This window comes from Pogona vitticeps, chromosome 4 (assembly GCF_051106095.1).
Source record: "Pogona vitticeps strain Pit_001003342236 chromosome 4, PviZW2.1, whole genome shotgun sequence".
NCBI classification, from domain to species: domain Eukaryota; kingdom Metazoa; phylum Chordata; class Lepidosauria; order Squamata; family Agamidae; genus Pogona; species Pogona vitticeps.
Genome location: NC_135786.1, coordinates 200,320,270 through 200,343,687, shown reverse-complemented (window position 1 = coordinate 200,343,687; position 23,418 = coordinate 200,320,270). Strand labels below are relative to the sequence as shown.

Genomic DNA, 23,418 nt, shown 5'->3' with positions numbered 1-23,418 from the left:
CAGAGTTCTATGGACCCGGCCAATCCATTGACAAGTTTGAGTTCATTATCTGTTGCGCTTCAGCTTCCAGCAGGGGCACGGTGTCGTTGTCCCAGCCATCCACCCACATGGGACATCCAAGGGGTGCGGGGGTTTTCCAGGGTTTTCCCTGTATCCCTCCTCATTTCGTTCACCCTCCATTCCAGCTTCTCCCTTCTTTCTCTCTCCACTCTCTCCTTTCCTTCTCTCAGCTTTCTCCTCCACTCCTTAGCTTCTGCCTCTCCCCAATATGATGGTCTCGGGGGATCTCCCTTCTTTTCCTATAGTCTGCCTCTTCCTTAGGCACTATCGGCCTCTCCCATGTTCCGGTCCAGGGATCCCCCATCCAGACCTACTCCCAACCTGGTGGCAACAGTTCCTCTCCCCTCTTTATATCCGCTGTCCATGCCTCTCTCTCCACCCTCTTCTTCCATTCTGTTCCCACCGTTTTTCCCTGTCTCTCTTCAATGGCTAGCTTTTGTGTTCTTTCTTCTATTTCCTTCTTTTCTATTCCTCGCTGCTCTGTTCTCTTAGGGGATGAGGCAAGCAAAGTTTGTACCTCCTTCTCTGCTCTACGGAGGAGGGACGGCACTCCGGCAAGAGGGATACCACTCTCACCCCCCTGTCTCACACCTGTCCCTCACAGATAAAGGGGTCCTACTGTAAAAGAGTAGAGATCTTCCCTGAGTAGTCTTACAACCTAATATTTAACATGAGGAGCAAAACAGTTGATGGAAGGTGAGATAACCCAGGAAGCTGTGTGGCTGTTTCAGTTATACAGTATGTCCTTACATTTAGTCACAGGCCCAGATTGCATGACTAGATCCAGATAAGATACAAGATGCAAACAAGATTGTTTGCAGCCTGAGGCTCCACAGAGTAATACACATTTGATTTGTAATTCCAGGGATATGAAAGAATGCCAATACTAAAAATGCATTAAAAAGTAACAAGGCACAACAATCCATTAAAGAAAACCCTCTCAGCCAGTCATTAAGGGAAAGCCTGACTGAAGAGAAAGGTCTTCATCTGCTTGTGGAAGGACAGCAAAGATGGGGCCAACTTGCCTTCTTGTGGGAAGGCGTTCCAGAGTCTGGGAAGAGGGACAAAGAAATTTCTCTCTTGTGTCCCCACCCCACCAAACACACCAAGCCCCACATAGAGCTCATGGGATGTCACTAAGGCATGTGTCACTGTGGCAAGGTCCAGGAACAAAGCAGAGGGAACTGGTACGGCTGCTGGTGGCAAAAGTGCAAAAAGGGAGACTGAGTTTCAAGATGTATAAAAAGTGATAGGAATGCAAATTTTATTCTTACTAAAAAGTTCAGGCTCAACGTGTTTTGGCGGTGGCCTTCTTCAGGAGCTAAGCAAAAATTAAATACAAATATTTTAATTTAGAAACAGCTGGCTTGGGACAGTTACAGCTCTTTTTCTTCTCTATATAGTTAACAATATAAAATATTAATAAATATGCACATAATAAGATACATAGTGGGGACGTGGTGGTGCTGTGGGCTAAACCGCAGAAGCCTGTGCTGCAGGGTCAGAAGACCAAGCAGTCGTAAGATCGAATCCACGCGACAGAGTGAGCGCCCGTCGCTTGTCCCAGCTCCCGCCAACCTAGCGGTTCGAAAGCATGCAAATGCAAGTAGATAAATAGGGACCACCTTGGTGGGAAGGTAACAGCGTTCCGTGTCTAAGTCACACTGGCCATGTGACCATGGAAGATTGTCTTCGGACAAAACGCTGGCTCTATGGCTTGGAAACGGGGATGAGCACCGCCCCCTAGAGTCGAACACGACTGGACAAAAATTGTCAAGGGGAACCTTTACCTTTACCTTAAGATACATAAACTCCAATACAGCTTAATGACAGCATATAAGAGACATACCAAGCTTTTAGAACTTTTGCTTCTCATTTGGTCTACACCAGCTCTAGTGTTAAGGAGAGTACATCATTGTTTTATCTAGTTGAATATAATCTATAAAATGACTGGTAACAGTTTTGCAGGGTCTTAGGCATAGATTTTCCTTGCTTTACCTGAAGATTCAAAGGATTGGACCTATGGCTTTTCGCTCATGCTACACCCAACGTCTTGCTTGGAGCAGTGCTTTGCAACCTGGGAAGGCATATGCTCCCAGAATCTGGCAAAATCCTAGTGATTTGCCACCTGGAGCTTTGTTTGGTGTTACATAACTGGATTTAATGAGGGTCTGGCCCCCGGGACTGGACTGTCCACTCACAAGTCCTGCAGTGGTGCCGGTCCTGTTCATCCTTCCAGTCGGGCCTGGAGTGCCACTCTCTTCCCATCTGGCTGGTCACTCTAGGCAAGGGTGGACAAGTCTCCCTGTATGGCTGCCGAATGGCCATCCGAGCAGGAAGAGAGCGGTGCTCTGGGCATGATTGGAAGGATGAACGGGACCGGTGCTGCAGCAGGACTTGTGAGTGGATGTAATATATGGAGAATTGACTCACCAAATTCCCATTGATTCAGTGGTTTTATTCTAGTTGAGATTTACTGCTGAATTTTAGCCATTCCCATATGCAAATACAGTGGTGCCTCAACTTATGAACTTAATTGGCTCTGGAACTCCACTTGTAACTCAAAATGGTTGTAAGTTAAAGCACCATTTCCCATTGAAATGCATTGAAATGCAATTAATCTGTTCCGACCGAAGAAAAAAAATCAACAGCAACAAAAATCACTGCAAGACCCATCGGAAATGTGATTAATCTGTTCCGGACGAATTGGCGGGGGGGGGGGAAGAAAATCAAGCAAAGCGTGCAAGACCCATCGGAAATGCAAAAACAACAAAGCAGAAAGCAAGTGAAGCATGCAAGACCCATCGAAAATGCAAAAAAAGCAAAGCAAACCCTGCAAGACCCATCAGAAACAGGGGAAACCCCTCCAAAAGCAAGCAAACCCCCAAGGCCTATCGGAAATGGGATTAAAAAACCCAAAAGCAAGCAAACCCTGCAAGATCCATTGGAAATGGGGAAAAAAACCCCAAAGCAAGGAAACCCCCCCAAGACTCATTGGAAAGCAAACAACCCCTCCAAGACCCATTGGAAATGGGAAAAAGAATACCAAAAAACAAACAAATCCCCCAAGACCCATCACAGCACAGAAACATAACCCGTCCAGCCCAAAACCACATTGCAAAACCCACCCAGAACAGTTTTTAAAAAGCAGAAAGCAGCACCTTACCTTACTAGGCAGTCCGAACCCTCCTCCAATTGCACTCACTAACAGTTGGGGTGAAAGAGCTACAAAGAAGCAGCCTCTTCACCTACCAACGGTTAGCACTTTGAATTTCCTGCCAATAGAGTGGTCGAATAAGACCAGATAGGCGGGATAGAAATCAAATAAATAAATAAATAAATAAATTTTTCACTGCCTTTTTCTGTTCGTAACTCGAAGCTCTGGCCGCAAATTGAAGCAAAATTTTGTGACTGGAGTTGGTCGTAACTTGAAATGGCCGTAAGTTGGGATGTTTAGTGGTATTTATGCCACTGTATGCTGAAATTCAGCGGAAGTGCAAGTTATTTTATATGGAAATAAAGCCACTAGGATTCTGTTTGTCATTATTTTACCAGTAGACATATAAGGAGCCTCGTGGCGCAGTGGTTAAAACGCTGTACTGCAGCTAAAACTGTGCTCACGACCTGGGGTTCAAATCCCAGGTAGCCGGCTCAAGGTTGACTCAGCCTTCCATCCTTCCGAGGTCGGTAAAATGAGTACCCAGCTTGCTGGGGGGGCAATGTGTAGCCTGTATAATGAAATTGTAAACCGCCCGGAGAGTGCTTGTAGCGCTATGGGGCGGTATATAAGTCCAATAAATAAATAAATAAATAAATAAATGACAGCTGACAAGTTTGTGTGCATTGTATTATCCAGAAGGTTATTGAGAAATGAATAAAATGGTATCAGAATTAACTAAAGAGGTGGGTGAGACCAGAGGTAAAATTTTATTGGCAGGAGATAGACTGTTATTTGCAAGTGACAAAGACTATTTATAGTGATTTATATTATGGATGGAAAGGTCTAGATACAAGAGTTTTCAATTTTATTTGAGGTTCCAAATGGGAAAGAGGGTTTTTAATGTCATGACTTTATAGACTTTATGCCTATGTCAAAATATGGCACAGCTTTAAAGGCAGTTAATTTTAATTTCTGTTGCTTTGGCTGCTCCAGTAAACACTGACTGACTGAAAATGAAGTAGACCTCTGTTCAGGACAGTACTGCACAATTGTAATTACATAGTTCCTTTAGATATGATCTATAAATACCTGTCATCTAGACTTGCCAACTAAAGTTGCAGTTGCCTTCTCTTGTCTTAGTACTTCCTGCTTTCATTGTCCTTTGTAGCATTAGGATATTTAAGGTAACCAGAGAGGTAACTGATTGTGCAAGTGGCTTTCCAAAATTCTTCCTGTAATTCCTTGAGAAAAAGTTACCAAAGCAACTCTGCAAGAAATTGAAAATAAGATGAGCCTCCCTCCCTCCTTTCCTTCAATATACTGTAGCTTTATTCAGAAGTTTTATATCTCATCAAGATTCACATTTTTATCTTAAGTATCTTCACTGACGTACTTTTCTAATCAGACTTAGGCTGCTGCTGTTAAAATCAGTGAAAGGAAGGTTTAAAAATTACTTGATTTTAGTTATTAGTGGGAACTTGAAAGGGAGACTAAGGTAGTATAAAGTATTACTTTGTTAGGATGCTTTTAACTTAGTATATGTTTTTTTCTTTTTCATATATGTGTTTTATTGTTTTTGTACATTTATTTGTATTTGGATATTGGTCTATGACCGTATTAAACTTGATCTGATCTTGCTGCTAGGCTCTCTCTCTCTCTCTCTCTCTCTCTCTCTCTCTCTCTCTCTCTCTCTCTCTCTCTGTGTGTGTGTGTGTGTGTGTGTGTGTGTGTGTAGGTAGTCTTGCTTTAAATCCTGGGTATCGGACTGAATGTCTTTTCAGAATGTGTGGATATTCTGAAAAGTGAATTTCAAGTAATTGACAGAAGTGCATCCTTACAGCTCTTGTTTCATATTTTATGAGGGTTATGCATATTTGTGTTCATTGCTGAAACTGCTGTAGTTAGGTGGAGATTATCAAGTTCTTAAAGACCAGAGCACTCTTCAGCACTAGTTGTGTATATACACTCCTTTTGTGTGATTTAATGGTGTTATTTTGATTTGGTGTGTAGCTTGATCCTTTGTGAGTGGATTGATAAGAATAACAAGGTAGAACTCTTTTTTAAAGGTAAGGTTTTGATTGAAATGTACTTAGCAGTATGAAATGGAAAAATGTCATTTTTGAATTTTGAACTTAATTTGCCAAATAACTAAAATTCTATTAAATAAACTGATATATGGTGCTTAACATATCTACAATATATGGTAAATGTTTGCATATTCATATTATACAAAAAATTATGATCTTTGTTTTGTTGAATAAAATGATCAAACTACATATTTTAAAACTTGGCTGGATAGGTCAGTGAGCTGGCTGTGCATCCCAGAAGAGCCAGCCTTTATAGCCTTGGAAAAGCTGCATAGTCCCAGGATGCCCCCAGAAGAAGGGAATAATAAAACCACTTCTGCCTGTTTTTCTACCTAGAAAACCCTGGAAAGGGTCACCATAAGTCAGAATTGACTTGATGGCACACAATTGCTGTTATACATACTCAATTTTTGATTAGCTTGTCATTCAGTAACTTCCATAGGTATATGGAAAATTCTAGTTTGTTTTTACTTATATATGGTATTATTACATTAGCTGGTTATGCTATTTTACAGCTCAATAAGCATCAATAACCTCAGATAGATTTAGGTAGTAACTGTTGTTAGGCAATGTTGTTGTTGTTTAGTCGTTTAGTCATGTCCGACTCTTCGTGACCCCATGGACCAGAGCATGCCAGGCCTTCCTGTCTTCCACTGCCTCCCGGAGTTAGGTCAAATTCATGTTGGTAGCTCCGATGACATTGTCCAACCATCTCGCCCTCTGTCGACCCCTTCTCCTCTTGCCTTCACACTTCCCAATATCAGGGTCTTTTCCAGGGAGTCTTCTCATGAGATGGCCAAAGTACTGGAGCCTCAGCTTCAGGTTCCGTCCTTTCAGTGAGCACTCAGGGTTGATTTCCTTCAAAATGGATAGGTTTGTTCTCCTTGCAGTCCAGGGGACTCTCAAGAGCCTCCTCCAGCACCACAATTCAAAAGCATCCATGCTTCAGTGGTCAGCCTTCTTTATGGTCCAGCTCTCACTTCCATACATCGCTACTGGAAAAGCCATAGCTTTGACTATGTGGATCTTTGTTGGCAAGGTGATATCTCTGCTTTTTAAGATGCTGTCTAGTTTTGTCATTGCTTTCCTCCCAAGAAGCAGGCCTCTTTTAATTTCATGGCTGCTGTCACCATCTGCAGTGATCATGGAGCCCAAGAGATGCCTCCATCTCTTCCCCTTCTATTTTCCAGGTAGTGATGGGACCAGTGGCCATGATCTTAGTTTTTTTGATGTTGAGCTTCAGACCATTTTGACGCTCTCCTCTTTCATCCTCATTATTTATTTTGTTCTGTGTTCTTGTGGGAGGGATAGAGTTGAGTGTCATCTGCATATTCAGAACCCCAAACCTCTAAATTTTGGACAACCTCTTCTAGTGATTTCATGTACAGTATATGTTAAATATTATAGGGCAGTGGTCCCCAACCTTGGGCCTCCAGATGTTCTTGGACTTCAACTCCCAGAAATCCTGGCCAGCAGAGTTGGTGGTGAAGGCTTCTGGGAGTTGCAGTCCAAGAACATCTGGAGGCCCACTGTCATAGGGGACAAAATGAAGTGCTGAAGGATGCCATAGGGGCCAACAGCCAGAGTGTCACATGGGAGTCCCATGGGAGTCCCCCAGCACCATCTTCTGAGTTTTCCCTTCCAGGACGAACTGGAGCCACTATAGGACTGTGTTTGCAGTCTCCATCCCAGAGAGATAGCCCAGAACGATATCATGGTTGATGGTATTGAAAGCTAGTGCTAGGACACTCGTCTCCTTCTGGCAACGATCCTCCGCCAAGGTGATCAAAGCAGTCTTTACCCCATAAGTAGGCTTGAAGCTAGTATGAAATGCATCTAGATAATCCATAGCCTCCAGAAACTCCTGGAACTGCAAAGTCATAAAATTCTCCCCTATCTTGTCCAGGAATGGAACATTTCAGACTGGCTGGTAGTTATCAAAACCATGGGATTCATTAGCAATAGTTTTACTATTATCTCTTTTAAGTACTGTACTCTGGGATCCTGAAGGGTAACTCGTGTTATGGCTTCCATCTGTCCAAGGGTCATGTCCGTATCCTTAGGTTGCAAGAACTGAAATTTATTCATTTTCACATGTGTCTTCAGATACACTTAAACTGAATATGTTTTTTGAAGTTTGGTGACATGCTGTAATTATACATGCACATTTAGCTCTGGAATGGATTAGTAGCTCCTTGTTAATTGAGAGCCTCTTTAGATAGTATTTCAGTGTTTGATCTCTATAGTTGTGAGACTGTCTTGTGTGTATTTCTGTGTCTGTGCATTCATGGTGGATCTCTCTATCGCAGACTGCAGGAGTATCTTGTATACTTCTGGAGATCAATCTACCATAGTCCTTATATGTGAAAATGATTACCAAGAGCACTGGTGAGAAGGGATGATGCCTGATATTCAATAAATTTTGTGTCATTAAAATACAAGTCTTATGCTCACTGCATGGGGATTATGAATAACTAGTAACACTGCATTCTTGGTGTTTATAGTTCACTGTGTTCACTTCTTCCATCCATTTACCAAGTTTAAAGTAGTGGAGGCATTACTGTTAATGTTATTATGATTAATATTAAATTAAAGAATGCTTAAAGTAGCATGGAATTGGAGAGTTAAGGAATACCATGTCATTTAGTCTGACTAATGAAATTATAGTAATATGCTTCATTTATGTATCTTCGGTTGTGTTCCTTCAGTGCATTGTCTGAAAATAAAAGACTATCCCAAACCTTGTTGCCACTTGATTTTACAGAGGCAGTTCCAGATTAGAGCACATCTGGCCACCAGTGTGGATAAAAATTACTGCATTTTTAAAAAAAAAAATCAATAATGATTTAAATTAAAAAATGACTTTTTGATTTAAATTGTCAAAAATCAGTTTTTTAAATTTAAATCATGATCAAATCAAGCCTGCAACCACCAGATTCCTCATGGGGACTGCAAAGCTATGTGTTAGTAATTATACCATTTAAAATCATGGTGGGTCTGACATATGGCATCAGTGATTTACTTCTTTAATGCAGCTGATCCTTTGATTGTGTTTGTGACTTTTTCAGCCCTAGGGGTCTTACATTACTTCAGATGAATTGAGAAGTAGCACAAGTGAAAAGAGTTTCTCTGATTAGCAGAATTTAGTATCTGTGGCATGGAATAATAATCTATTTTGGACACAGGTTTTTCATAAATTTGTTCTCCTTCATTGCTCACATGCTCTGATTTCTTTACTTGTATGTATATTTCCATATGAAAGAAATTTTAAAGACTGACTTATCTTAGAAAAAGCATTCTTCATTGAAATAAGCCATTTATGATGATGGCTGTGCATTCTTTGAAAAAGTACCCTGTTTGTTTCTGTCATGCTTGGTCCTAGATTCTTTGATAATATATATGATTGGTGAGTTCTGAGTAGAGATGGGGGCTTCGTATTCTTATACGAATATGAAGCCTGCTGGAACAGGTGGCTGGCTTAATGACCCCCCCCCAAGAACCCACTAGACCACTTACTGCATGGTGCACATTGCTGGCATCATCTTCTGCACCCCGATTGTAGCAGTAGCTTGGCTGCTGTAGCTCCACCTCCCTGCTTGCCGAACCATTCTATGGCTGAGCAAGGAGACTCATCCTGCCCCCTTGCTGGAGTGGCTGAGTGAGCCGGGGGGTGGTGCTGCAGCAGCCAAGCTACTGCCGTGATTGGGGCGCAGAAGATTATGCTGGCCATGTGTGTGGCACACTGCTTGGTAAGTGGTCTGGCAAGTTCTTGGAGTGGGTGTTCATCAGCCTGGCCACCTATGCCTGTAGGCTTCAGTGTGAAGCCCTCCATCTCTAGAAGATAAGATATGAAAAGCTGAGAACCACCTACTTAGTTTAAATTAGATATTAAGAGTGGTTTAAGAAAAGCAGGAATAAAATGTTCTTTCTTTTTAATTTCCAGAGACGTGGAGCAATTTCCTATGATAGTTCGGATCAAACTGCATTGTACATTCGTATGCTAGGTAAGTGCAGTCACATTCAAACACCAGTATCTGTGTGTGGTCATCTGCTGTCGGGTAGATGGTATGCATTTAATGCACATTAAACCTTTCAGGTTTTTATCCCTCGCTCTTCTACTACTTTCAGCGACTTACCTTGCTTATTGTTTTATTCAGACTATCAATTTAAGAATGGTTTAGTACAAGTTTAGCATTGGATAAATACAGGAGACAACAACTAATTTAGGAGATTATAGGTTCTTTGGTAACTCAGAGCTACTAGGAACATTTAGACTAGAGTGATTAGAGGAGAGCTTGGGTTAACAGAAAATTGTAGAATGAATCTAAAGTATGATATGAACATATCACAATATGAACAAAGGCCCCATTGCTTGAGTTGTTTGTGACTAGGGATGTGCACAGTGAAAGGTTGTGCATTTGTTTCCTTTGAAATTGCAGAATAAAACAAAACAAAAACAAATACAGCCTCCTCTCCCAAAAGCCAAGAAAAGCAAGCAAGCAAATAATAGAGACAGAAATTACAATAAAAGCCCTTCCCAACCATAAACATCTAATATGGGGAAATTTATCTCTCCCTTACTTCTTGATGCCTTCTCTTGTCTCTCTTTTTGAGTCCATCAGGGCAGTCCCAAGCAGATTGGGGGGGGGGGAAATCAACAAAAGAAAGGACATCCTGTCTCATAGAAAAATGTCCAAAGAATTGGGAATGGTGGTGGATATAATCCCAAGGAGGCATACTGGCAAAGTGTAGCTGCCTAGCAGCAGGAAAAATAATCCGAAGAAATGGAGGGAAAATCCCCCCAAAGAATCAAGAAAAAAAGGGCAAACAAGAAAAGGATCCAAGATAGAGGCAAAGACAGGCAGTAAAAGCCCATGAAGACACCCCCCCCCCAGTTTCAGGCCCTTCTACAGATTCAGCACCCCCCCACACACAGTGTTTTTTTTGGCTGTTGGTAGTCTTATTGGTCACACAAGGACTATGGGCAATATCCCTTCTGACCTTATTAGGTGAGAAATTTATCAGGTAGTTTGACAGACAAAGGGTTAAAGAATGTTACAAACAAAATGTGAAAGAAAGATTGACATACAAATGGTGAACAAAAGATTAAATGAAAGAGGTAAACAGGAATGAATAGGAAATATTTGTACCTCTTATTAATATGAATCATTTGTGTTTTAGAATCTCTCAGGAATCAAGAAGAAACATGAAAACAACCTCTTTGTATTTATTTTTTTCCTTTTGAAAAACACGAAAGGCCCATCTCTATTAGTGACCTTTTTGATTTAAAGCAGAGGTCACTCTGTTGATAACATTTTTAGCAAAATGTTATTGAACTTCTGTTTTAGCCATTAGAGCCATTTAGCATTTTAGCATTGTGTTAAATTGCTGTTTGGCAAATGGAACTGTCATAGGGAAAAGGACTGGCTAATGAAATCAGAAACTGAAGATAAACCCTTTAAAGGTCAGTTCCTGTAGTGTGTTTGTTAACTCAAATGTACAGTAGTTGCAGAAGATGCTTGATGCACACAAAATTAAGAATTTGTTTTGTTTAAAGCTTACTCTCAGTGACTCATGTGAGTAAATATTTGTGTAGGAAATAATTTCAGCTTACCTTTTAAACTAAACATTGTCATGTGTTACCAGTTTTGAGATAGCATGACTGCAATAGATAGGAAAAGATGTTTAGGAGGAGTTTCAGGTATAATTTATTCAACTTACTTTCCATAAACTTTACCTAAACATAATGGAGAAATCTGGCTTACTAGAAATCTGATTCATATGTTATCACTGCTCTCTCTGTGTATAAAGTAGTAACAACCTTTGCTTAGTTTATCAATTTTTGTGTACAGTGGTGCCCTGCATAGCGACGATAATCCGTTCCGGAAAAATCATCGCTATACGGATTCGTCGCTATGCGGAACAAAAAAGCCCATAGGAATGCATTAAAACACGTTTAATGCGTTCCTATGGGCAAAAAACTCACAGTTATGCGAAAATCCTCCATACGGCCGCCATTTTCGCTGCCCGGTAAGTGAGGAAAGGGCGCGAAAACACTGCGGGCAGCCATTTTTTTACCCAGCGGCCGTTTTGGAACTGCCAATCAGCTGTTAGAAAAAACATCGCTATGCAAAAATCGGTAAGTGAAACAGCTTACCGATTGTCGCAAAGCAATGTTTTACCATTTGAAACATTGCAATGCGATCGCTTTTGCGATCGCGAAAAAGCCATCGCTATGCGGATTCTTCGTTAAACGGGGTGCCCGTTATGCGGGGCACCACTGTATTTGCCTTTAAAATCAGGAGACCTTGAGATAAAATCCCCTTTGTCAGTGCTGAACTGTCAGCAGTGCTCAGCAGTACTTGGTTTTCAGTGGAACTGTTGGATAGCTCAGTGGTTTAGGCCTCTGGCTGCGAAACCAGAGGTTGGGAGTTCGATTTCCCACTGTGCATCCTTGACGGGGGCTGGACCTGATGATATATAGGGTCCCTTTGAGCTCTACATTTCTAAGGTGGTGGTGGTCAACTTGCAAAGATCTCATTTGCCTCCTGTCTAGTCTCTAAGCATCTTAATGGTTGTGCTGTTGTATATAGCAAATTGAAGTAATTAATGCTTTAAAAGCAAAAAAAAGCAAAGTGTGCTGCTTATATACCACCCAATAGTGCTTTAAGCACTCTCTGGGCGGTTTACAAGTTAATTATGCAGGCTACACATTGCCCCCCCCCCCAGGAAGCTGAGTACTCAATTTACCGACCTCGGAAGGATAGAAGGCTGAGTCAACCTTGAGCCGGCTACTTGGGATTGAACCCCAGGCCATGAGCACAATTTTGGCTGCAGTACAGCAGTTTAACCACTGCACCAGAGAGAGGAAAGAAAGAATTGATCATAGTTTTGCATGTGCCACTGTTTTCCTTCCCGTGGCATATTCAATTATTCTTGTATTCATATTGGAACTGCTCAATAGCTCAGTGGTTTAGGCATTTAACTGCAGAGTCAGAAGCTGGAAGTTTGATTCTCCACTGAGCCTCCTTGACAGGGGCTGGACTTGATGATCCATAAGGTCGCTTCCAGCTCTGCAGTTCTGTTGTTGTTGTTGTTGTTGTTGTTGTTGTTGTTGTTGTTGTTGTTGTTGTTGTTGTTGTTGTTGTTGTTGTTGTTGTTGTTGTTGTTGTTGTTCAGTTGTAGACATATGTTCATCTTTGCCACAGAAAGGTATACTTACATCTCTTAAATGACATAGAAGCATGCATTTCTTCTTACTCCAGCCAGGAGTAACTTCAATGGCTCCAGGTAGCTTGTTGCTGTAGTGCATTCACTGACCTTCCTGCTCGCTTTTCTTTATAAAATAAATGTTAGGGTGTCAGCTTATTTCGTTATATTGGTGTCTTAGTATTTTACAGAAGCAGGAAAAAAAAGCTCATTTAACCACTGTACTTATATATGAGGGGCTTATAAACCACTTCTTAAAGGCCAAAATGGCATATGTTATGAGACTAATAAGGTACAAAACATGGCAGTACTAATGAAAAAAAAACCCCAAAAGATGTTGTTCTGCAGCATTTGACCCATCTGTATATTAGTGAAAATTAGCCTTCAGCACATTTGTAAGACTTAAGCAATTAAATAGTGCAGAAGAGATGCAGTTGGTGAACCAGCCTGAGCTGATGGATAGCACTCCTGGGCTACAGCTACGGCCTGAGCTTCTGGTGTACACTTCATCCTTCTGGGAGAATAAAACTCTATCCAGGACTAAGTTTGTATACCATCCAGAACTGCTGACTTCTCAGCGTACAGAAATTCTGTCTTTCTTGGGTCAGATTTTTGCTTTTCCATTCCAGTATGTTGTTTATTCACTTATGCAGGAGTTCTGTCTTCTCTTTAAGATGTTAGGATATAAGTCTATTGCAAGCTGAGCTATAGAACAGGACTTACCCAACACCATCTGATTTCCAATCAATCTGGAAGCATCAGAGTCACTGAAGCAGACTAGCTGATCCTGACAATAAGATACAGTACTATAGTCTGTGGTATTACAGGCCACTGGGAAGTCTGGCAAAACCAAGAAGATTATGCTGTCGCTATCCAGCTCACAGAGCAAGTTATTCAGACAGATAAGGTTAGGCAAAAGATGGTATCCAGACAAGGTTTCTTTACTAAAAGTTACACCACTGTTTCTTTCAGGGAGAGTCAAGGTCTTACTCAACAACCAAGTTTTCAAATCTGAAAAGTTTAAAAAGCTATGAGGTGAAATGGTCGAGAAAGTAGATGGTCACTGTCAAGCATTTATTTATTTATTTATTTATTTATTTATTTATTTATTTATTTATTTATTTATTTATTTATTTATTTATTTATTTATTTATTTATTTATTTATTTATTTATTAGATTTTTACCCCATCCCTCTAGACAACGTCTACCCGGGGTGGCTTGCATAAGTCAGCTAGTTCTAGTCAGCTACCCCACATCTTGATAAGGAATAAGGTGGAAATTATTCATAAAAAAAGTAACATATTAAGTTGTAATTTATTGCAAATATGAGCAATTTTACTGACAAAACACATTTCAGATTAGGCCATCAGGAATATGAAAGCTCTAGCACCTGATCCTCAGAATTGCCGTCAAACAGACTTTTCAGTGCACTAGATAACTCTGCTGGTCACTATTCTGCAGACAGTGATGGTTGAGAAATGAGTAAGTCTGAAGTTAGGTCTTTACTTGTGTTGGCCATGTTTGCAGTGTGACTTTTTATCCTATGAGCTTATAAATGTCTCATCTTCTTCTTACTTGACATCTCTGAGCCCAGGATACATCCTTTGCTCTGTAAAAATGTTGTAGTGGTCTCCTTACTCTTAAAAGAACTCTTTATTCTCTTTCCCTTGTACTAATCACAAGATGGATTTGCCAGACTTCAGAGGCCAGCCATCTAATAATTAAAGGAGATAAAAAGGTAAAGGTAAAGGTTCCCCTTGACATTTAGTTCAGTTGTATCCGACTCTAGGGGGCGGTGCTTATCCCCGTGTCCAAGCTGTAGAGCCAGCATTTGTCCGTAGACAGTTTCCGTGGTCATGTGACCAGCGCAACTAGACATGGAATGCTGTTACCTTCCCACCATGGTGGTACCTATTTATATACTCGCATTATTGCATGCTTTCAAACTGCTAGGTTAGCAGGAGCTGGGGCAAGCGACGGGAGCTCACTCGGTCATGTGGATTCAATCTTACGACTGCAGGTCTTCCAGCCTTGCAGCACAGAGGCTTCTGCAGTTTAACCCGCAACGCTACCACATCCCTTTAAGGGAGATAATACATAGCACCAAATCTGTATTCAGAATTCCTGATTAAAACTCCTATCTTAGATTTCAAGCTTCCTCTAATAAATTCAGATTTTCAAATATTTAAGTGTTTGGCCCCTATTGTGGCAGTCTATCATCTCCTTTAAAATGGCAAAGTCTAGAAAAATAGATCAGGTCTGGATACTAATTCCAGGCATGTTTATTTAGTGTCATCTTTTTCTTGGAGTCTTTAGTAATTGAAATCTGGACTTTTAAATTAACAGTTACTGTGTTTCTCATAATGATACTTTAAAATAGAGATGTGGGTGTTCATATACGAATATCCCCCCACAGGTGCAGATAACAAGGGTCCAGCCCTCTGGAGCCAGATCGACCAGTCATGATTCCACCATTGCGGTGAGGAGCTTGGTCTGTTCCTATCTGTTGCTCATGATGGATTAGCCATTCCTGGCAGAAGGCGGGATGAGAAGCCTCTCTGCCAGGTTGAAGAGTGGCTAATCCATCCTGGACCCTCGTTATCTGCACCCGTGGGGGGGTTATTTGTATACAAATACCTCCATCTCTCCTTTAAAACATTCAGAACTGCCATAAACAGCCTTGAATGTGAGCCTGTAAATTAGGAAAGAGGCAGTCCTGAAACCAGCAAAATCAGGGAGCTGGACGGGGGACAGATTGTATTTGTCTTCAGCATGGAAGGGATTGTCTCTCTCGAATTGGCCTTCTCAGCCACACTAGACACTGTTTCAAGTCCTCTATTCAGAGCACGCTACCATAGTCTCTTGAGACTGAAGGATGCCTAGTCTAAATTAGGAAAATACATTTTATGGCAACTGTTATTGTTTTCTTTGATAAAATGCTTATCTGATGAACAAAATATATAACTAGAGAAGAAATGTTACATTGGCTGAAATCATGTTGCTTTGTATAGCAAGTTATAGCAAGATGAGGTCCATTGAAGCAGTCGAGTTTATTGAGGGGTTCACTTACCAGATCCCAACTGATTCAATTGATCTACTTTAGTTTCAACATTACATAATAAAATTTTAGCCATTGGAGTTTTATATCTCATTTTTAGAGCTGCATGCAAATGACCTTTTGAAATTTTTCAACGTGTTTGAAGGCAGAGAGATTGGGAGGTGGGAGGAACAATTTCACAATATTTCTCCTGTGGAAGGAGAAGTTTTCAACAGCTTCTTAAAGGCAGGGCACACAATTAGTAATAATATATTACAAATCTGTTCCCCATGAAGTATTTTTGTTTCTTGGATTGTCCCTGCAGATATCAGCAACCTCCACTATGCTGGCAGCCTGGTCATAATGCTGCATCCTTCAAAATGCCCTCCACTTAACAGTGGTAGTGGTAGGGAAACAGCCATCCAAAAATGGTGGAGAAATTTTGGCATTAATTCTGCAAAATGGTCTTTTGTTTCCAGGGGAGTAAGGAAAATTAAAATCTGAGAATGTTTCTCAGAAGAATGTTGTAGAGAAAATTTGACTTAGGACTTGTAAGTTCAGCATCTTCTCTAAACCCTCTGAATGGACCTTTTTGAAGGGCCATTGTAGATATATGTTCTTATAATGCAGGTCTTTCCCTTTAAGATCTGACATAGGCATATGAATGGCAGTGCTGTGTCTGGCTCTGTGAGGAAGTTGAATCTAGTGCTGTGCCATTTCCACCCCTTATGTATTGCATAACTTTTCATCCCTCCACAGTCTCCCTGGCTACCTTTGTTTCCTGATTGCAGACGTCTCTGTGAAAGGAGTCACCGTAAATATATTTTCACCTAGATTTCAATTAAAATGAGAAGTTGGAGCAGGAGCAGCCTCATCATCACAAACATGGTTATATTATGAAAGGCGGAACATTCATACGTATTTCTTGGCCATGTTAGGCGTATACTAAGCACAAAGATTCTCAGCCTAACCCAGTAATGGCGAAGCTTTTTGAGCCCGAGTGCAAAAAAACAAACAAACCCAACCCAGTGGGGGGCGGGTGGAAGCCGAAGTGGCAGCAGAAGCAGGAATCCTGGGTACGGAGGTGGCTGCAGACCCCACTCCGGATTCGCCTCCAGTTGTGCCCAGCCCTGCCGCTACCTATAGCTCAACCGGCCTGCCAGCTGTTCCAGATCCTGGCCCGCCACCTGTCAAGGCACTAGCGCTGTGGCTTCAGCTGCCTTCTCAGGTTTGGCTGCTGGGGTAGTGATCCAGCAACTTATGGCTCGCGTGCCCACAGAAAGGGCTCTGTGTGCCAACTGTGACACACATGCCATAGGTCTGCCATTGCTGGCCTAACCCATCAGAAAATAATCCTCCTTTGAATTTCCCCCCAAAAGGGAATTGTTTATCTATCACTTCGAATAAGAAAGTTTAAAATTCATGAAGAATTTTTTAAAAAAAAAATTATTGTATTTTTTCTACTTTTCGATCGGTTGCAACCAGAGTGATTTATTACAATATATTCCATTCATTTAATCTTATTTTACACTCTGTAACATAGTATTGATCTAATCTATTCTACTTAAGTTGATGTAGATTTCATCCAGGTATAAAGCGGTTCCCATTTATTATTATCCATTTCTGCTAGTTCCAAATTTTTTTCAATAAATTCCTTCTTTGTCGGGATCTCTGTCATCTTCCACTTACTGGCATATACAATTCTAGCTGCCATTATCAGGTGTAAGGTCAAATATGTCTCTCTTTTTTTAGTATAGGTGGTAATATATTCAGTAAGAAGCTTTCTGGTGTCAAAGCAAATTTAACCCCTAAAATTTTCTCTATCATGTCATGAATCATTTTCCAAAACTCCTTGGCCTTATTGCACGTCCACCACATGTGACAGAAGCTCCCTACATTCTTTTTACATTCCCAGCACTTGTTAGAAACATTTTTAAACATTTGTGTTAATTTCTGTGGTGTTACATACCATCTGTAAAACATTTTGTAAATATTTTCTTTAGATTTATAGATTTAGTCATTTTAATATTTCATTCCCAAATTTGTGACCAGGCACTCTATATTATGTCCTATACAGTGGTGCCTCGCTTAACGATGTTAATTGGTTCCAAAAAAACCATCGCTATGGGAAAACATCGCTAAGTGAAACACCATTTCCCATAGGAATGCATTGAAAACCGGATAATCCGTTCCAATGGGAACGGATTACCGTCCTTAAGTGAAAATCGCCATAGGAAACATCGCTAAGCGAAACGCGGTTCCCCCATTGGAATGCATTGAATAGGTTTCAATGCATTTCAATGGTTTTGACTGGTCCGTTTTCGCTATTTTAAGTGTGTCTTAAAATGTTCAAAAACTGTTTAAAATGCTTGGAATCATTAGTACACCTTGTAAAACCTTTGCAAACTTAATTTGGTTTTGTTCTGAGTCTTCGTTAATTTTTGGTGAATTCCCCCCCTATTGGAATGCATTGAACTGTCAAACCTACAGTTCAATGCATTCCAATTGGGGGGGGGGAAATTCACCAAAAATTAACGAAGACTCAGAACAAAGCCAAATTAAGTTTGCAAAGGTTTTAAAAGGTGCACTAACGATTCCAAGCATTTTAAACAGTTTTTGAACATTTTAAGACACACTTAAAATAGCGAAAACGGACATCGCTAAGCGAAACAGGGGGACCTAAACTGTCATCGCTAAGCGAAGCAAGGTCCCGAACATCGCTATGCAAAATTTCCCCATAGGGAACATTGCTAAACGGAGCGCAAGATCGCTCCAAAAACCTCATTGCTAAGCGAATACATCGTTAAACGAGGCAATCGCTAAGCGAGGCACCACTGTATTTTGAGCCCACTTTACCATGCAATTTCGTGAAGAAATTTTTGGCACAGCACTACTCACTTTGTAATACCTGTCTAAAACAGTAGCATATATTGAGCTAGATTAACTCAATGCATATCATTGAGAAGTAGTAGATAGTATTGTTATATTGTTGGGTAGTGTTAGCTTTGATAAACATTCACTTTTATTGTTTGCTTTAACTCCCCGCAATGTATCTAGTTTGAGGCGGCAAGTCATAGTAGCAACTGCAAAGTAACAACTTTTTAGGACACATCCAGGGAGCTGAAACAATGCTGGACTATTTTGATGTTATGTAATGGTAGGGAAGTAGTTCTCTTGGTTTTCTTGTTGTTTTTACATGCTGTCAAGTTGGAACCAACTTAAAGCGACCCTGAAAGGGCTTTCCAGGCAAGTGAGATATTTAAGGAATCGTTTTACCAATTCTATTACCTCAGTGAGTTTCCATGGTTTAGTGGGGATTCATACTGTGGTCTCCAGAGTTCTAGTTTGTCACTCTATACACTACACTGCATTGTCTATCTTTAGTTTTCTTAATTAGAGATTGAAACTGAAATTTACTATTTTATTACAGAGAGTTGCAAGTTATAAATTATGAAATACCTTCTTAAGAATTAATTTCTAAATAGGGATAGCAACATTGACTCTGCTTATTAATTCATCTTCATGTATACTGAATTTGGAGCAGAGTTTCTTTTATTTATCTATTGCTTCCAATGTGAACAGGAATAAACTGTCAAGAGTTTCTCCCTAAGGCAGTGCAGCTGTTAACTTACTTGTGCCAGCGGAGACACATTCAAATGGATGGCTGTAGTCAGGGAGGGGCTCTATCAAAGTCTCTTTTTGCTGTTCATAAGAAAAGGGATTGTTAAAGAGGTACTGTATTGCCAAAGCTTCTGTTCACACAGGAGGAAATGGCTGACTGAATATTTAGAAAGGCTCTTGGGATTTGGAGTTGCTGAGTTCAGTGAGCTCCTAGTTATCTGAGGCTTAAGTCATTACTTGTGTTGCCCCACATCGAATCAATATTCATTATTAAGATTTTAATTCAGATATTCTATTCCTTCTGTTGGGAAGGATTTGAAAGAATCACATTTTAAAATTTGTCCTTCCATTCCGACCTATAGTCCATGTAAGTGGAACTGTATGCAGTTGGGATTGTTAGAGTTTTATAACATGCAACCTGCCCTGTTCCACTTTATCTCTGACTCCTATGATGTATTTGTATGTAATCTCTTTCATTTATAAAGATCAGAAAGTAACATGGAATGTTTAAATAGATGGTTTATATCACTCAGTTTAACTAAGGGCTTATGCAGTTGCTATTGTCTTCTTAGAAACTATCATCACCACTGCAGTCTTGGGCTCACCAAGCTCCTGCACTCCCCATTCTCACTACATGCATGAAATAACAGATGTCCAAGATGGTTTCCTTTCTCCCCTTTTCTCATGCTCTTAGATCTACTCTGGAGGATCGTATTATGTCTGAATGCAGCTGTTGTATCTGAAGGATCCCACATAGTTGCTCTTTTGCAGTTCACTTTTGTAGGAAGTACAGTGGACCCTCGACTTACAGACTTTTCGAGTTACAGACTTCTCTGGCTGCAAAATTTAGGTTCGACTTGCAGCCGGAGAATCGACCTAGAGACCAGAAAAAAACCAAAATGGAACAAAAATGGAACAAAAACGGCTGGTTACAGATTAATCAGTTTTCAATGCATTGTAGGTCAATGGTGACTCGAGCTACAGACTTTTCGACCTGCAGCCACCGTTCCAATACGGATTAATTCCATAAGTAGAGGGTCCACTGTAATAGAACAGACAGTTTGTCACGTGATTTTATTGAGATAAAATGTATGGCCAAATGTTTGCCCCAGCCTCTCACTGAACCGTCAAAATTTTGGAAGATTCAAACTATCAGAATGGATGCCACTGCTGAAATTCCTTCATATAAATATTGTTATAGTAATATTCCAGCACTTATTTTTTTCTAAGCACAGTGGGGTTGGCTTCTTTATGACAAGGTTGAAGGAAGCAAGCTTCCTTCATTTACTCTTTCTGTGACTGATAAATGCGATCAAGTTGGTCTCTTTTGCTGTGAAGTGGTTCCCAGAAAGTAAAGGTCTTCCAGTGGCCTTTTTCTCTCTTGGATGATTGCAGAGGCCAGAGTGCTCTTTGCTTTCAGTTATTACTCTGGTATTTGAGGCTTATTCTGAAATAGTTCTGATAACCTAATTGTGAACATTTTGACCTGGGAGATTGGTGCTGGCAAAGATTAGGACTGTACATTTGATCCAACAGGTATGTAGAATTTACTGTGAGCTTCTGTTGTGTTTTATTATATATAAAGCAAAGCAAAAAAAAAATGTTTTTTAAAAAAGAAACCAAAAATATCCAAAGAGCCAAAGCATATGTTCAGAGAAAAGTGTTTTTCTTGCTCTTATATTTAGTTACTGGCAATGAGATCAGTTGTTTTCCTCGTTGATTTTTGTTTTTTATTTTTTTAAAGGTTAAAAATAAACTTTAAAAAAACAATTTTTGCATTATTAGAGTTTCTGCAGAAGGTGACATATGTTTGAAAAAGTAATTGAGCAAAGAGGCATTTGTTAGGAGAAAGCCAACCATGTATCTATAGTTGATCCAGTGGTGGTGTTTTAAAGCTATATCATTCAGCTTTGGAAATACATTATTAGCGCAAAGTCTGTAGTGAGTTAAGGGCCTGAGGTTTTCCTACTTCAGATTTGAAAGGCGAGTCAGTTTGGATGTTCTCCGTACCACTATTTGCCAAGCAAGCAGTGAACTTGTGTACATCCTTCTGGTTTCCTCCTCACATGGCAGCTATTGATTGCCATGATGTTTGAGCTTGTCAAACTGTGATTTGTGTAAACTTGAATTTTAATGACAGCTATAATTGGAAACTTTGATTGCATTGGTTGTCAGTTTTGGCTTGTTGGAGGAGAAGGAGGAACCACAAAATGTGAGGCTAGCTCCCAACATCAGGCCATGGTTGGCCATGGGTCAATACTAGATTATACTGTAAACTTTAATGTAACTAACTTCTTCATTGGATCCTTTTAATTTGAAAAAGACTTAGGATGCTACATGAAGTAATTTTGTATGTATATGTTCAGTCTCCTTTAGCAAAATTCTGTGGGTTGTACTGCAAAAGCAAAGGATGCAGGTAGCTGATTGAGTACCCGCCTCTCACAATCTTCCTTACCCAATGTGTTCTAGTGGGTCAAGGAATATAGTTGTATTTGTTTATTTGACTGCTCAGATTCAGGTAGTAAAATGTATGTTTTTTTAATAAGAGTGATAACTGATTTAGCTGAAGTGGAGAATGTATGCAGTTTTTGTCCCCTTATAGTTTTTAGTATTTTAGTGAAGCTTTGTATAATCAACTGAACATGACTAAGTAAACATTAGTGGCAATATTTGTAGTTGTAGACACAGTTGTGTTTATGGTACAAAAATTAAGATCATTGTAATAAAGCTGTTTAACTGATCTTTTTGGATAAAAGATGTTAATGATACTAGAAGAAAAAATTAAGTTTTAACTTTTTCCTGTTTGCTGTGCTTTGGTCTTTCGTTATGGTAGTGTAGTTTAGCATATGCATTGTTGTCTGAGTACATACATTTGGCTGTGTATAGAAATAGATTTATGAGAAGCATGCAGTTACATGTTTGAAAGATCTTCAAACTTGTTCTGAAACTGCCTTGAGAGTAAAAACCATTGAGTAGATTCATTTATAATTGTTACAATTATGTACCACTACGTACATAAACATCTACATCTTGCAGCTGTGCTCAGTTGCAGTTTTCTCTGTAGCTCTTCGATGCAGTGTATTTCACTCTTGACCCTATTTCTAGGAGATGTACGAGTAAGAAGTCGGGCAGGATTTGAAACAGAGAGAAGAGGTTCTCATCCATACATTGATTTCCGTATTTTTCACTGTAAGTATTTAAATAATAGCAGAACACTAATGAAGGATTCTGTTTGTGTTTGGCTACTTAGCTTCAAGTAATGGATGGATTATTCAGTATGAAAATTAACATTTTCCTGGAAATAATGTCATTTCTTCTTGAGAAATTAGGAACTTATACAGAATAGTATTAAGGCTAGTATATTGTTTTTGAAATCCGCATTATGCTGAGTTGAAAATAAAATTTCCTGTTAATACATGAATGACAGATCCACATTTTCCAGTATATTTCACACTTAGCTTGAGAAGGAACTAGTGCGATCAATTATTTTATAATCTTGCTCACATGCAACTGTACACCAACAATACCTGTGCACTAATAATTTCCTTTCAGCATGCTTACTGAAGGAATAAGTCCATAATTATTAATTCATCTCATGGGCTTTGTTATTGGATGTTTGATTTTTTTTTTACAGTATGGTGAATATTATAGAACAGACTGTATCCCATAGTATTTCTTTCTGAGGAGCTCATTTGTATAAATTAAATTCCAACAATAAAACCCCTTAATAAAATAGCCTTTGGTTATTTGCTGTATTCTCTAAGATTCTTAGAAAGTGTGGTTGCTGAAGAAGGTTCTTGAAGTTTAGGTAAACTGTTTCCCTACCTAATGATATCTGATATAATAAACCTTCAAATACTGAACCAATTTAAAGTGCTGTCCATTCCATGGATTCTTCACTTACAATGTTAGGGCATATTAGCAAACCACATTGTCTTGTTGTGTTAGAAGTTCCAGTAGAAAAATGGGTGCCATCTGTTTTAAAGCAAGTTTATTTTCTTCACTTTCCTAAGTGAAGTATTGAAAAATATGATGAGAAAGAAGTGATCTTTGACTATTTAGGTGAACATGCAGATGCTTGTCTTAATGTAGGAATGTTTCTATGATACATTTACAAGCTTCTTCAGAAAGTGAAGCTAGACCAATCATTCATTTTAGTGGCAAAAACAAAACAGCAAAAAATCAAAAGCCCCCCCCCCCCCCGTAACTAAAAACACCCCACACATCCTTGATCAAATCTGGA

General features: G+C 39.8%; 1 protein-coding gene across 3 annotated transcripts in view; it reads left to right on the top strand.

Annotated features, from left to right (window-relative positions):
- PDE7A (phosphodiesterase 7A) overlaps positions 1-23,418 on the top strand; it is a 68,112-nt gene that overhangs the window by 11,824 nt on the left and 32,870 nt on the right. Inside the window, exons 2-3 of one of the 3 annotated variants that reach the window (XM_020811896.3) lie at positions 9,251-9,311; positions 22,281-22,364. The exons of 1 other annotated variant lie outside the window; for it this stretch is intronic. In XM_020811896.3, the coding sequence (XP_020667555.2) occupies positions 9,251-9,311; positions 22,281-22,364 (145 nt within the window). The remainder of the gene's footprint in view (positions 1-9,250; positions 9,312-22,280; positions 22,365-23,418) is intronic. One more of the 3 variants, XM_020811906.3, reaches the window with a different exon arrangement.